General features: G+C 55.4%; 1 protein-coding gene across 11 annotated transcripts in view; it reads right to left on the bottom strand.

Moving 5' to 3' along the window:
* Positions 1-16,016, bottom strand: part of Cux1 (cut like homeobox 1) — a 215,928-nt gene that overhangs the window by 24,200 nt on the left and 175,712 nt on the right. For 8 of the 11 annotated variants that reach the window (XM_090324352.1, XM_090324353.1, XM_090324354.1 and 5 more), the window contains 2 exons: positions 3,462-3,764; positions 584-772 (listed from right to left, as the gene is read on the bottom strand). The exons of the other annotated variants lie outside the window; for them this stretch is intronic. In XM_090324352.1, the coding sequence (XP_090180478.1) occupies positions 584-772; positions 3,462-3,764 (492 nt within the window). The remainder of the gene's footprint in view (positions 1-583; positions 773-3,461; positions 3,765-16,016) is intronic. 11 annotated transcript variants of the gene reach the window in all.

Below are 16,016 nucleotides of genomic sequence, written 5' to 3'. Positions count from 1 at the left end.
GAAGGCCGGGGCCCACTGAGGGACACAAGATGGCGCCCAGAGCCTGTGAGGAAGGAAGCAGGGTGTGGGAACCCTGCAGGGCCGCTGGGAGGCCCAGCAGGAAATGGTGACGCCAGGCCTGTCTGCTGCCCTGAAGAATGATGGCACAGGGCTGCTCAGGGTCTCAGGATGCTCCACGCCCGGGAGGCGAGCACACGGCAGCAGCACGCTTCCCGGTAGAGCGAGGAACACTTGAATGTTATTGTCAGGGCGAGTGGAAACTCAGGTGCGTTTTTGTCAGTGCTGGGGCTTGAACTCGGGGTGTGGGTGCTGTCTCTGAGCATTTTTGCTCAAGACCGGCTCTCTAACACTCACAGCACCACTTCTGGTGGTTAAGTGGAGAGAAGCGTCTCACAGCTTTCCTGCCCAGGCTGAGCCACCAGCACCCACCCATACTGGGTTCATAACATTCTTCCTGGAAATTTCTCCTACACCTTCCAAATCTGGGGACCCATGCATCACAGGCCTCTGTCACTGCTGTGTCAGGCCTGGTCCTCACACTGTGGGCAGGGTGCCGTGCTGGGCACTGAGGGCGGGGCGCTACCTTTCTTCTCCATCCGCTTCATGTCCATTAGCTTCTCCACGTTGTTGGGGTCATTGAGCCACAGCTGCATGCGGACAAAGGGCTCCCGGCCCTTCAGGCTCAGCTTGTGCCAGGGCTTCGGCCGGGCGAGCAGGTCAGACACGGAGCCCTGCGTGAGCCCCAGGATGGTCTCTCCAAACAGGCGCTGACCTGGAGGGAAAGCAGAGAGATGGTCACGACAGCCGGGGGCCCAGGAGGACAAGCAGGGGTTGGCCCTGGATCTGGCCAGTGGGGGCAGGTGCAGAGCAGCCTTTTGTGCAAACACGTTTTCTTCCCTTTTTGTCTTGTACAGGTATCAGGGTTTGAACTCAATGCCCTGGGCACTGTCATTGAGATTTTTTTTCCACTCAAGAATAGCGCTCTGTTTCTTGTGAACTGGAGATGAGGCTCATGGACCTTTCTGCCTGGGCTGGCTTTGAACCATGATCTTCAGGTTTCAGCCTCCTGAGTGGTTAGGATCACAGGCGTGAGCCATCAGTGTCCAGTCAATGTTTTCTTTTCTTTGTGGTGCTGGTGAATGTCCCATCCTACGCTCCACAGCCCGTGCCAGCTCTGTGCTGCGGGGCTGGCGCCTTGGCTCTCAAAACCACCAGGTGAGCTTAGCCTGGGCCCCACCTGGGTCTCCACCTCTCAACTGAAATCCCTCCATGTGACCGCCGGGTAGACCAGCTGTCTCTAGTCAGAGGCTGCCTGGTCTCCTCTCATGAACCTGGAAGTGGTGGTCTTGCTGAGGGCCCTGGGCCCGGGGTCCCAGCAGGGGAGAAGAGGGCTCCTACGCCTGGTTGAAAGGCAGGCAGGTCTGCAGATGAGGCTGGGAACTCAGCTTGGTGGATCAAACTCTCCGGGGCCTTTCTTGTCCCAGGCAGGGGCAAGGCCTCTGCCCATCATGGGGCCGTGGCTGGGGAGGGTGTGCGGAGCTGTCAGAGGCTTAAAAGAAAGGCTCTCCTGGAGCCACTGGGCTGTGGGGACATGGGCTGTCACTTGTACAGCTAACTGTTAGAACGACTGCTGCCTGCCTGACCTGATGGCAGAGCTTGGACCAGCAGGACTTGGTAGGAAGAAACGGAGCCTGGGATCAGAGACTACGGACACTTCAAACCCCAGTTGAGATGGCGCTTGGCCCTGGCCTATAGATCACTGAGGACTGAGCCCCGGGGGAGGGCAGCTGCTTTTGTTTCCTAACAGTGGGTGTGCGTGTGAACACACACTCAACTCAGGGCCTAGCTGCTGACCCTGAGGTTTTTCTCTAAGGCCGATGCTCTACCTCCAGCTTTCTGGAGGTTTCACTGGAGCAGAGTCACAGGCACTTGGCTCTCTGGGCTGGTTTTGCAGTGTGATCCTCAGAGCTCAGCCTCCTGAGTAGCTGGGATTGTAGGTGTGCACCACCAGCCCCTGAAGTAGTCACTCTTCCAGAATAGCAAAGACCAGCTGCAATAACCCGGCCTTCTTCAGTCCTGGGGTGTGAGCTTGACCGCAAGCCCCGCCCTGTTCCTGCTTGCTTTGGTTGCTAAGGGCGCTGACCTGCCGGGGATTGAAGAGGTGTGCTTTGTGGTGCTGGGAAGTTCTGCACAGAACTTCCCCCCCTCACCCCCTCATCTCCAGCATGGTAGAGAGTCAGGAGCGGGCGTTCACGCTGGCCGTGTCTTGGAAGTGCCATCCCACCACATGGCGTCCCCCTCGTGCATTTTCAGCTTCACGTAGCAGTGCCGTCTGGCTGCTTCCTTGGACTTGCGACAGGACCGGGAAGGAGGGGGCTCACGTCGGGGGGGGGGTTCCCCCACGTCTCAACAACCAACGAGCAGATGGGACTCAGGCCATGCTCTCAACGCAACAGCCGCTCTCAGTGTCCTCACAAACACAGTCAGTGCTACTTTTTCTTGCTGCTTTGGAGAATGCACTGCAAAAACATCGGAGCTGAATCCCCTGTGGAGGGGACGGGGACAACTGCACACCGCAGCTGCTCTGGGAACAACGGCCGTCCAGCCCCTCCTCCAGGACCTGTGCAGGTCCCCACCACCCTGCAGGGCAGCCACCGAGAAGGCTTTTTTCACCGTGGCGCCATGTGGGACTGAGGTGTGTGCGTGTGCATGCCGTGTGTGCGTGCGTGTCTGTCTCTCTGGAGGTCAGCCCTGCCCCGTTGACACGCCGTGGGAGCATGGGAGCAAGCTGCAGATCACCCCGATTCTCAGGCTGAGGCTACCATGGAGTGGGGACATGGCCCTCAGCGGGAACCGTGGGCAGAGCTGAGGCTGTGGCCTGTGCCAGCCGGTTCCCGGGGTGAGCAAGTCCTCCAGGCACCCCGTCTTGGGGAACAGAGCCTGCCGAGGGCTTACAGGCACCATGGGCAGCACCGACCCTGCCTGGGGCTCCCGCTGTCCACCATGGATCTGTGACACTCGCTGGCCCACGGGTCATCTTCCAGGGGTCCCAGCATGAACGCTAGCCTTCTTCGGAGTCCTCCGTGCTCACAGCTTGGGAACATTCCGTGTTATTCGTTAGTGGTGCAGGGGATGGATCTCGGGCCTTGATATACACGCAGGCCCTTGGCCCTTGTTGGCTTTTGTCATTTGTTTTGTCTGGGGGCTGGCCTCGGGCCCTGGCCCTCCTGCTTGCACCTGGACCGTAGCTGAGATGTGGGCAGGACTATCATACCAGGCTTATTTAGGATTCTAACTTTTTTTCCAACCTCAAACTGTTGTCCTCTTGATCTCTACCTCCAAGTGGCCACGAGTAGAGCCTAGAGCCTCGGGGCCGGGCTGGGCCTCCTTTTAATGAATAGCCTGTACCTATCGGACCCCGGCTGGCCGGCCCTGCCCCAAGCACCCTGGGAGACACCCACCGAGGTTGTTGTCGGTCAGCACTTCCTTGACCCTCTTGGTTATGCCGTAGGTGTCCAGCTCTGGAGACATGGCCACCAGCTCCTGGATGCTGAGGGCTGAGTGTCCGGAGGGCGGCAGCGGGGTGGGAGGCTGGGAGTCGGGGGCCGGCGGGTCGCTGGGCTCTGGGGCTTTGCCGTCTTTGCTGGCGTCTATGGGGGGACAGGGCTGCTGGACCAGCTCGGTTAGACTCTTCACAGACTCGCTGGAGCTCATCGGGGACTCGGGGGCCGGGCTGCAGCTGGCTGAGGTCTTTGGAGTGCTTTCTGGAAAACAGTGAGAGCTGGGCTGAGAACGGCTCACAGCGCAAGGCCTCCTCCATGAAAGGCTCATTAAACAAACGCCCCCTGCACGCGTGCCCGAGTGCGGGCTCTGGGCTTCGGGCACTGTCTAGTAGTTTTAACTGAGAGTAACCTCTAATTTTCTGCATTAAAAGAACAAAAATAATACCAAGAATGTGCACACAGATGCACACACACACACACACACACACACACACACACACAGAGAACCTAGAGGTTTGAATAAAAGGCTCCTAAGACTTGATTCATTCTTTTTTTTTTTTTTTTTGCCAGTCCTGGGCTTGAGCTCAGGGCCTGAGCACTGTCCTTGGACTTTCTCAAGGCTAGAGCTCTACCACTTGAGCCTCAGCACCACTTCCGGCTTTTTTCTATGTATGTGGTACTGAGGAATTGAACCCGGGTCTTCATGCATGCTAGGCAAGCACTTTAACCACTAGGCCAAACTCCCAGTCTCCCCCCCCCCTTTTTTTAAGATGTGTTCTTGCTGTCATGATTTCATTTAGTGAAACCCTGCAATCCTAATAATTCGGAAGGACTGAGGGTAGATGATAAGTTACATAATTACCCATACTTTCCAGAAAAAAAAGAATGGACTGGTCATCTTTAGTGATGGGCGGTCACCACAGTTCTGCTCACACCTGAATGTGTGCTGCACCTGTGTGCCCAGCATAGCCCAGAGACGTGGGTACTGACGGCGGAGGGGAGGAGGTTGGTGCCTGGGACCAGCAGACGCTAGAGAGAACCTCAGACAGCCAGCCCAGCGTCACCACCAGGTGTCCCTTGCTCTTAATTAGGAAGGTCACCTGCCTCACTGGGGTGGCTGTAGCTCAGGAGAAATGCCACCTCTGCCCCAGGGGTCAGCAGCCTCTCTCTCTCTGTTCATCTTTTTATTTATACAGTTATTTATTTTGCAGCACTGTGTTTGAACCCAGGGCTTCGCCCTGGCTGGGCAGGTACTCTGCCAGCTAAGCCATGCCACCAGCCCTTTTGCTCTCGGTTTGTTTTTCAGATTAGGGACTAGCCTGACGGGTCTCTCTATCCCTGCCTCTCCGGTACCACCACCATACCCTGTGTCTCTCTTGAGCATCACCGGTGAAAACTGACCAAGCAAGTGTCACTAAAAACTGGCCACTTCCTGGCCATGGCAGTGCAAGTTCACCCAGGAGGAAAAAAGGACTCCACACAGGTCTCCCACCGAGAAGGGTACAATCTCGCTCCCTCCACTCCAGACCAGCAAATGAAGGGCACGGGCGAGGGGCCAGGCCAGGCTCAAGCACGCCTGAGCCGCAGGGGGAGGGTGAGTGACCAGTGACTGGGGATGGAGGAAGCAAATCCTTTCGCGGTGGCATCTGTGGAGTGTGTCCTGCTGGGCGCAGGGCTCAGGCTGGCAGCCTGGAGGAGGGTTCTGTATGAGCCCCAGGAGAGCACTGAAGCCCATATGAATAAAACGACCACAATTCAGCCCACCCCATCACGGCTGGCCGTGTTGTCAGATGGCAAAATCAGGTTAAAAAACCCAAGTGCTGTGTGATAGATGTAAAAGAGGCCGGGCGCAAAAGGCAGAGGTGGTCATATCCACCTCGAGGGCAATATGACTCTTGTAAATCGGATTTCCTCTCTCTGTCACCCCCCCGGGTCAGCAGACAACTGGATCTGAACCCCAGCAAATGTTGTTTTGGAATCAGAAGCGGCGGGGGAGCAGTTCTGTAAATTCGCCCCGATTCACCCATGCGAGGGGCTGAGCTGGCAGATCATTCATCTTGCTCAGCGTCGCCTGTCAGGGATGCCAGGAATTTCCCACGTGATGAACACTGCATCTCAGGTTTGTGTCCTTTAACCCACAGCCAAGGTCAAAACCATGGTCGCTAGGCTCATAAACCACACGGCACCACCCGCCTTCTCCTGTCCTGGTTTTGTGTGGTGCCTGGTGGCACCTGATCTTCCCTGCACCCCCCCCTCGGCCCTCCCCCCTCAGCCAGCCTTTCCTGTGTGTTTTGGCTGGAAAGAGCCTGGGCATGAACTAGACTAGTGATGGCCACAGCAGTGGATGTCTGTGACAAAACCCATTGGGCCCCTGAGCTTGGGGCATGGGGTGGCTGGGGGGGGGTTGCTGGGCTGGCGGGGGCCGGAGGGCACCCCTGGGGAGGGCTTCTTCCCAGCAGATAGGTGTCTCTAGAAAACACAGTCACCCACAGTTCTGGCAAGACGTCCAGCTGATGCTTTAGACATCTGCCTCCAAAAAGAGCCTGAGCCCTGGCAGCAGGACCAAGCCGAGCCAATCAGGAAGCCGCCATGGGGCCTTGTAAGTGTAGTGAGGACCACTGTGTGGCCTGTGCATTTTTATGTGTGAGTGTGTGTGTGTGTGTGTGTGTGTGTATGTGGCGGGCAGGGGGGGGTACTGGGTCGTCTTTGAACTCAGGGCCTTGTGCTTGCAAAAGAGGTGTGCTCTACCACTTGAGCCATCCCTCCAGCCCCTTTACACTCTGGTGATTTCAGAGGTGGCCTTGTTTTATGCCTGGGCCCAGCTGTGACCTTCCCGCTTGTGCTTCCTTGAGGCTGGGTAACGGACATGCGCCAGCCAGCCCAGTCGTGGGCTGGGATGGAGTCTCAAGAAATTCCTTTTGCTTGGGCTGGCCTTGCACCCTGATGCTCGGATCTTGTCTCCAGACTTGAGGTACTGTGCCAACTTTTTATTTATTTTTTTGGCCGGTCATGGGGCTTGAACTCTGGTCCTGGGCCTTGTCCCTGAGCTCTCCCACTTGAGCCACAGTGCCACCTCTGGTTTTCTGGTGTTTCAGTGGAGATGAGAGTCTCATGGACTTTTGTGCCCTGAATGGCTTTGAACCACAATCCTCAGATTTCAGCCTCTTGAGTCGTGAGCATTACAGAGAGACCCACCTGCGTCAGGCTCAACTTATTTATATTTATTTATTTTTGCCAGTCCTGGAGCTTGAACTCAGGACCTAGGCACTGTCCTTGAGCTTTCTCAATGCTAGCACTCTACCACTTGAGCCACAGTTTTCCCTGTGTATGTGGTACCGAGGAATTGAACCCAGGGCTTTGTGCATGCTAGGCAAGCACTCTACCACTAGGCCATGCTCTTGGCCCTTTATTTATTTATTTTGTGGGTTGTGGGGCTTGAACTCAGGGCTGGGTGTTGTCCTTGAGTTCTTTCAGGTCAAGGCTACTGCCCTACCCCTTGAGCCACAGCGCCACTTCCGGTTTTCTGGTGGTTAGTTGGAGATAAGAGTCTCTCAAATTTTAATGGTTTCCCTCATTTGTAATAATTAGTACACAGCTAGGACTGTCCTAGCAGAGGATCACAATAGCTCAACACCTAGATACATAAGGCCATATAGGATGAGGCTAAATGAAAGGATCTCTAGGATATAGAAACAAGAGCTTTATCTTGTGTGATTGTTGTTCTTAATGTACTATGTTATTTCTCTTCTCTTATTGCCCTTTGGTTAATCTCATATTGTTACTATATCTGACTTTGTTACCTGGCATATTATATATATGTTTATTTGAAATAGGAAAGGGAAAGAGGGGAAACGAGATGATTGGGAAGGGGTGGGGGTAGGGAAATGGGGATAAAACATGAGGAGGTGAATGTAACTGTAACCCCTCTATACATTACAATAAAACAAACAAGAATCTCTCAGACTTTAGGTCACAAAATGGGTTTCTCCTCCTCCCCGCCCCCTTTCCCGGCCTGGCTTTAATTCATAATTGTCAAGTCTTGGCAATTATTTTTCTAAAAAGACTGAATAAAAATTTAAAAACCTGCATGAACACTCCTTAAACTGTTCTATTAGTGAAGTGGGAGTTTCTTAAACACTGCCTATAAATTGTATTTGAACAAATCCTCACTCAGGCAAAGAGTGATGCAAGGAATTCCGTTCATTCTTCCGCCCTTCTGTTGGCTCGGGCCCTGAGAACACAGTGGAGGTGGCCCTCGCAGCCAGTTTACACTCGCGGGGGACAGGGCGGCCCTTCCAGTCGGGGCACTTGGGATGTCTGTGTTTGAGTCCCAGTGCAGGGAGGGGCAGGCCCGGCACAGCTGGGGTCGTGGTCTAGTTGCTTCTCCGCTCCCTGGGTGGAGGACACTGACTGGGGTGCCACCCGGAATGGCCCCCTACTGGAAACAGGGGCAGCTCAGAGGCAGCTCAGAGGCAGCTTGTTCACACAGCAGCTGTGTGGTGCCACACAGATGACCACTGGGCAGGCAGGAGCTTGGTGAGCAAGGGTGGAAACAGGGAAAGAGGCCTGAATATGGTGTAGAGCACGCACGATGCTGAAGGACTGAGCCGGGGCATAGCGCGGCCACAGAGGGGAAGTAACAACTGCAACAGTCTGTCTGCTTGCTCTCTCTATCCCTCTGTCCATCCAGTCATCCCTCTATTCATCCAACCATCCACCCCTCCAGCTATCATCCATCCTTCATCTACTCATTCACTACCCATCCATTCACCCATCTGTCCATCCACCCATCCCTGAATCCTCCAATCATCTAACCTTTACCATCTATCTATCCATCCATCCATCCATCCATCCAATCCTCCCTCCCCTCCTCCGCACATTTCAAACCCCTCCCTGTTATGCACTCTGTTAGGCATGAGAGACTAGAGAAACTAGATAAAAAGCTTGCTTTCAATCAGTCTGCTGCCTACAGGCCTCAGACACTTCTGGAGGCCTGCACATTTTAGAAGGCATCCTGTGTGCATATTTCTGCACAGGGCCGGGACTTCTGCACAGGAGGAACTTGGTTTAGGATGCACAGAGGCCAGAGACTGTGAATCAAGGCCTCTGCAACACACAAGGCATTTGAGAGCCCCTGAAGGATCATGAAAGTCACTCCAGAAACAGTGGGCAGACAACAGCCATCGCTAGTTTTCTGTAGAGGCCAGTAGGCAGTGTTTGCCCACTACAATCTGCCAAGACGAATCTCTCTGCAGCGTATCGGGTGCCTGGCTGTAATTTCCATACCCAGCCCTCTACCAGGGCAATAATAACCCAAATTCCATTTAGTGTTCATTTGAGCAGTCAGGATAAAGTCATTTCTTATTATCTCCCCACCGTGTAAAAAACAGCTTGAAGGTAGGAAGTCAGCAAGCATTTCCACCAAAAAGTAATTATTGTAAGTGACATTTTTACTGCTGGCATGCCATAAGGCAAACTGTGCTTTCAGAAGGACAAGTGGCTGAAACAATATGACAGGGCGCTCGGCGACATGATGACAAGAACCCAAACACTGCTTAACTGGCGGCCGGCAGACGGGGCACTTTTCATTGTGGCCGGAGCCGAGGCTTGGAACCCATGCCAAGCTAGAGGTTCCAGTGATTCTAAGGACAGATGAGGGGAGAGGGGCACGCAGTGTGTAGGACTGCCTCAGAGGTTACGGGGAGGGCAGTGGCCTAAGGATGGAGAGCCGTTCTGGGGACCTGGGGTGGGCGAGCTCCGCCGGCAGGATTCCTGGCAGCCTTAAAGGGCTGTGAGGGCCTTTCTAGCCCACAGTGCCAACAGAGTCAGAAGCCACAAGAAGGGGCGCACTCCTCAGAGAGCTTCCCAGCTGAGCTGAGTGGGCGGGCTGTGGTGCCCCTTGCCACCCTCCCAGGCTGGCAGCCTGGGGGGCTCCAGTCTACTCTCACACACAATTCATGTGTCACTGGCCGCTGTGACCCAGGGACGAGGCCCATGGGAGATGGGTCTCACGGGAGCTCCTGCCCGGGCTGGCTTCAACCCTCAGATCCTGGGGCGTGGACAGAGCACCTGCGGGGGGAGGCTGCCAGGGCGGGGAAGAGGATGGGTGCTCGGGCCTGGGGCACGAGTGGCAGGGACTGGACACAGATGTGAGCCATCAGCTCCCGTCCCCCCTCTTCTATCCCGCTCAGTGCCGAGTCTTGGGGGTGATGGGCTGACTTGGTGCTCTGGCTGCCTTTGGGGAGTGTGTCTTTGGCTCGCCACGGGGGGGGGAGAGGGGCACGCTGAGGAATTTGGGGTGCCAGCCTGCTTTCCGATGGGCCTCATTTTCTCTGTGTCTGATAAGCTATTAAGGAAGAATGAAAACCCTGCTGAGACTTCAACTCAAGTGTCGAAGGGAAGTCACAGTCACCACGGGGTGGCGGTGTCCTGTGACCCCGCTGCAGGGTGCAGGCCCTGCAGCCGTGTGCTCTGCCCATGTAGAAACAGTGGGTTCAGATGAGCTCCCCACAGCACCCTGGCACTGGTGCCCAGCCTGCACACTGAGGCCAATGCACACCACAGCTGCCACATCGAAGTAGGTATCACCCAGGCCAGAACTCCCACCCCTAGCTAAACTGTCATAATCAAAGACTGATCACTGTGGGATGGTGAGAGTGTGTGAGTGTGTGTGTGAGAGAGAGAGAGAGAGACAGAGAGAGAGACAGAGAAAGAGACAGAGAGAGAGCGCGCACGTGTCTCCTCTTTTCCAGGGTTCGATGCTGGCTCAGGGCACACCTGTCCAAGTCCTACTTGGCAGGGACACAATACCATTCTAACAGCAGGATCTGTTTCCTAGACTCCAGGAGCCCAAGGACCTCGAAAGTCGTCCTTGTCCTCCCTCCCCGCCCCTTCCCTTTCTGACAGGGTCTCACTCTATGCAGCCCAGGTTGGCCTTCCTCCGAGCTTTCCCTCAGTGCGGGACTGAGGCCATGCACGACGCCGCCCAGCCTTTACAGATGGGTCTTATTTAAGAGCTGTGTCCTTCCTTGCTCAGCCATCCAGGCCTGCTGCTCCGAAGCCCTCCTTGCCCCTGGGTGCCTGGGGCGCAGCAGCTGGTTCTCTAGGCGGCTGTGCCCGGGGTTGGGGGTGAGGCTGGCTGCTCCGTGCCCAGGCAGGTGAGCTGCCCTACAGGGGAGCAGGTGACCTTTTCCTCCTAGGTGGTGGTATGAGGAAAGCCAGGCTGGAACGTCATTTTACACACCCACCTCATCTCTGCACACCGCTGTACTTAATTTGCGGGGAAATTGTGAAGAAAGGGAACTTACTATAGGACAGTCAGTAAAAGTAATTTATCATCTCCCCGCTTCAGTGCTCCCGTCATCAGCACGCCGGGCCCCGGCATTCACCATGCAATCAGCCTATTATTTGCATATTAATCAGGCAGTGGACCGTGAAGGAGGAGCAGTGGCGCCAAATGCTGTACTATCTCAGGAGAAACACTCAGTAATTATCACACATCAGTGTTATGATGTGGTAATTGATTATAACATCTTTCCTCGGCCCCTGGGGAGTCCCTCCATGAGCCCAGCTCCAGGCACTCCGGGTGGATTTTTCTTTTCCTACCTAAGGCCCGGGGCCTCTGTGTGTTTAGGGCCTAGTGCTATGTCAGGGGCGCTCTGGGTCTTCTCTGACTGCAGGATGTATTCTCACCAGGTGGGGTCACTCTGACTGAAACTCGGAGCAGAACCTGGGCCTGTTTACCCAACACACTTTCTTATCAAATCAGATGCCCCAATTCTAGTCTTCCCCGACAGGAAAGCTTCCACAAAGACAGCCTGGCTGCTTTATTTAGGTCCCAAATGGCAGGCTCTTTCTGGCCCTGGTGTGAAAGACAAACCCAGCACTGGCCCATTCAGATGTAGCCCACATTCAGAGCTCCAGTTCCTAATGCAAGAAGATACACAGGCCGGGTGTGTATGGCCCCCGCCTGAAACCCCAGCTACATCGGAGGCAGAGATCTGAGGATCAGGCAGGAAAAGTCTGAGATTCTATCTTCAACTAACCGCCAAAAAGCTGGAAGGTGCTGTGGCTCAAGTGATAGAGGGCCAGCCTTGAGTGGAGGAACTTAAGGGGCAGAGCCCAGACCCTGAGTTCAAGCCTCAGTACCACCATAAGAAAAGAAAGAGAGAAAGAAAGAAAGAAAGCAACGGTACAAGGCTGTTCCCACCACAGCGAATCCCAGCGGCTGCTGGCTTCCTGCTGGCAGACAGCAGGCACCTGGGCCTGGGTAAACGCAATCCGAGGGCCTGCCACCTGCGTGCACAGCCTCCACGCAGGGGTGACGTCGGTGCCAGGTACAGAATGCCCCACGTCCACGGTGCCCAGGTCAGGCACGAGCAGCCCTGGACAAGGTGATCGAGGGAACGTTCAGGAAGGTCTCCCTGCTCCCCCGTCCCCCCCTCCTGTACACTGTCTCCGCACTCCTGCCTTCCCTGTAGGCCAAAAGATTAATTGCACCAAGGAAGCAGGCATAGGAAATGAATTTTAACAAATGAGAAAGAATAAAGGATTATGTAATGCTCAGTAGATCCTATCTACCAGTGCTCTGACCTGCCAGCACACCCACACGCCTGCCTTCACACAGCTCGGGGCAGGCCCGCCGGAGAACGCCACACGCACGCACGCACGCACGCACGCACACACGCATGCACGCGAACCCATGAATGAAACCTTGTCACTGTTTAAAATTAGGGATGGGGGCAAAGAGCCATGGAGGAGGGGGGAACTGGATTGGAGCAATCTTTGGGGCTATCACGATGAAACCCTTTGCACAACTACTTTATAGTAAAAGGAAAGAGAGAAAAAGGAGGGGCAGCTCACAGACACGCCTGTAAGGGGGACGGTCCCGCCACAACTCACTCCGGATGCTGTGGCAGTCCCAGCCCCTGGACAGATGGAGACCAGGGAGCCTGGGGTGAGGCCAGGCCAGGATCGATGCTTGTCAGACCTTGTCTCAAAGAACAAGCATGGTGGCTCTGCTGCAACCCAAGCTGCTCTGGAGGCAGAGGCAGGAAGATGGAGGCCCAGGGCCAGCACGGGCAAAATCATGAGACCCTGGGGCCGGGAGCGTGGCCTAGTGGTAGAGTGCTTGCCTAGCATGCACCAAGACCTGGGTTCAATTCCTTGGTTCCACATACATAGAAAAAAGCCGGAAGTGGTGCTGAGGCTCAAGTGGTAGAGCTCTAGCCTTGAGAAAGTCCAAGGACGGTGCTCAGGCCCTGAGCTCAAGCCCAGGACTGGAAAAAAAAAAAAAAAGCAGGAGACCCTATCTGAAAAGTAACTGAAGGAGAAAAAAGGGCTGGGGTGTGGATCAGGTGGTCCAGCTCTGTGGTGCTGTGACAGGCTTCTACTTCCAAAAAAGGAGAACACGCTTCCACAGCCCTTCTTCCCGCAGGCATTGCTCTGCCGGAGCTGCACCCACGGCCCTCTGCGCCTGTGGGTCCAAGCGTAGCCACCAGGTGGCCGGGGACGCTGCACTGGACAGTGCACTTCGCCCCCCACCCGTGCCGCTCCATGTGAGGGCCCTGTGGTTTCCTCTGTGTCCCAGGGCCACCACCTCATTTTGGACGCCATCACTGTACACCTGGAACGGTCACAGCCGGGAGAAGAACCTTACCCCCACCCCCCACCCCCGGCTTGGGGGGACAGAATCGTGGGAGGAGAGACGCTCAGGGGCCAGGAACCGGGCAGAAGGATGGGGAAGGGTCCCTAGGGCACCTGACAGCCATAGCAACAGGGGCTCCAATGGGAGGTCCCTGGAATCCTGAGAAGGGGCGACTAGATGAGGGGAGAGAAGGCAGGACCCCCAAAGCTGTGTGCCCATGGGGAGCCTGGATTCAGGCTCTGAGCTGTCTCACCATGGCTGGGGAACTTGGTCAGGGCTGGCATCCCCCCCCCTCCCCGGGGGCTCCAGATAGACTGACAATCCTGCCCTGGGCTTCAGGCTTGGGTTCTGACATGCCTGCCACAAGAGGACATCAGAATCTCTCCTGTGCCTCAGAAGAGCAGTGGTGAAAGCTCTCTCTTTCCTTTTTAAAAGGCCTTCAAGGAAGAGTCTAGGATATCCCATAGTCATTGGTCCCAAACATTCACAAAATACATTCAGAGCCTCAAAATACATCATGAAACAACTTCACTAAGCATGGTCATTTTAGCTTAAATCCTCAGGAACTCTCTGGAAATAATACCTGATGAAGAATGTCGAGGAAGACCCTCCCCCAGGCCTGTCTCATCGGGTGAGGAGCCTGGGCCGCCCTTCCTGTCCAGAGACACAGCTCCAACTCAGACACAAACCCTCTTTCCCAAATAAGAACTACTCTCTAAAATCTTTTCATATTCTTTGTAATTACTGATTATTCTGCTATTGCTCTCTGACTGCCGGAGGTTGGGTGGTACCATGGCTTGAACTCAGGGCCTGGATGCTGTCCCTGAGCTTTTGTGATCAAGGCTAGGGCTCCATCACTTGAGTCAGTCACACTTCTGGCTTTTTGCAGGTTAACTGAAGATAAGAGCCGCAAGAACTTTCCTGCTTGGGTTGGCTTTGTTCAGCGATCCTCAGACTGGCTCCGGAGTAGCCGGGATTACTGGCGCCTGGGACTTTTAGCTGGGGTGTCCTAGGATGAGGTCTGGAGGTCGCCTCTGTGCAAGTCCTCTGCTGAGTTCTAGGGCTGAGCTCAGGGCCTTGGGCCTGCTTGTCAGGCCCCGGACCACCTGAGCCTCACCTCCGTCCTCTTGCTCTTAGTTTGCTATTCAGATAGGGTCTTGCGCTTTTGCCTGGGCTGGGATCTACATTCTTTTTTTTTTTCCAGTCCTGGGCTTGAGCTCAGGGCCTGAGCACTGTCCTTGGACTTTCTCAAGGCTAGAGCTCTGACATTTGAGTCTCAGCACCACTTCTGGCTTTTTTCTATGTATGTGGTACCAAGGAATTGAACCCGGGTCTTCGTGCATGCTAGGCAAGCACTCTACCACTAGGCCATGCTCCCGGCCCTGGGGTCTACGCTCATTTACGGCCAGCCTCGTCCCACTAGGCGAGCTCAGCCTGATGGGCAGTGGGTGCTGGCAGGAGGCCCAGGCCTTCGTTTCCTGGGAGGGGGAAGGTAGCCGACCCTCTGGGCAGATGTCCACTAAAGCCTGGCGTGATGGTGTGATGGCCCCTGGCTCTCCACCCCGCCTGCTGTGGGCGGCTGTGGGCTCTGCCTCCCGCTGTGGATGAAACACTACAACGCCCGGAACCCACAAGGCTCTGCGCCTGGCGGCCGTGGTGCCGCAGTGCTCTGGCTGCGTCTGTGCGGGTCTGGACTGTGATGGCAGCCACCGCTGCCACCGCCGCCGCTGCCGCCGCCCCACAAGGCCACCCAGCTGTTCCCCTCCCTGCACAAACCTCCCTGCAAGCTGGCGGGCTTCGGGCGCCTCACTCAGCTCTGTTTGTGTTTTCAGTGAATCAGTGGGATACGGAGACTAATCAACATGTTTAGAAAAATAGAGAAAGGAAAAAAAAAAGAGCATTCACCACGCTGGCTGTTCCTGCCACTAGGAGAGCAGAGCTGGCTCCATCTGTGGGCTCAGCGTGACGGGGGACGGAGGGAGGGGCCGGGGGCAGTGGCAGTGGGGCACATGGTGCCTCAGCACCTGAGCTTCAGGCTCTGCCAGCGACCCGCTGACTCTCCAAGGCCAATGGCCAGGGACCCGCTGGCACCCCAAGGCCAGTGGCCAATGACATGCTGACTCTCCAAGGCCAATGGCAGGTGGCCCCTCCCTGCTCCTCACACTCCGCCACCCACCCTCCTTGCAGAGCCCACAGCCACAGCCAGCAGAGGGTGAGGGGTCCAGTGAGTCCCTGGACCTGCCCTTGGGGGCCTCTGCTCAGAGGCTGGCTCTGGCTCAGCCTGGGAGAGATCCAGTTTGGGTGGAAGACAGACGATTCTTTCTCCCTGCTTTCTTTTTCTTTTTTTTTGTGGTTCAGGATTTCGTACCCCACCCCTTGAGCTGCACCAGCAGTCCTTTTGTGCTTCAGTGCTTTTTCAGGCAGGGTCCTGTGCTCTTTGCCTTGAATCGAGGTTACGGACATACACCTCCACTGCTGTCTCGTCTTAAGAGACGACAGAGCCTCACTAGCTTTTTTTGTCTGGGCTTGAGTGGCGATCCTCTTAACTCTGTCACCCATGAAGCTGTGATTACAGGCATGCACCACCAGGCCTGGAGTTTCTTTTTTACTCTTTTTTTTTTTTTTTTTTTTTTTTTTTTTTGCCAGTCCTGGGCCTGAGCACTGTCCTTGCTTGGATTTTTCTCAAGGCTAGAGCTCTACCACTTGAGCCTCAGCACCACTTCAGGCTTTTTCTAAGTATGTGGTACCAAGGAATCGAACCCGGGTCTTCGTGCATGCTAGGCAAGCACTTTAACCACTAGGCCACACTCCCAGCTTCTTCTTTACTCTTAAGTGAGCAGTCATCAACACTGTCCTGCCCCCATCCT

The sequence above is a fragment of the Megascapheus bottae genome, chromosome 34 (assembly GCF_031878675.1).
Source record: "Megascapheus bottae isolate mThoBot1 chromosome 34, mThoBot2.hap1, whole genome shotgun sequence".
Lineage (NCBI taxonomy): Eukaryota > Metazoa > Chordata > Mammalia > Rodentia > Geomyidae > Megascapheus > Megascapheus bottae.
Note: the sequence above shows the minus strand (reverse complement) of the source record. Positions and strands in the feature narration are given on the sequence as shown.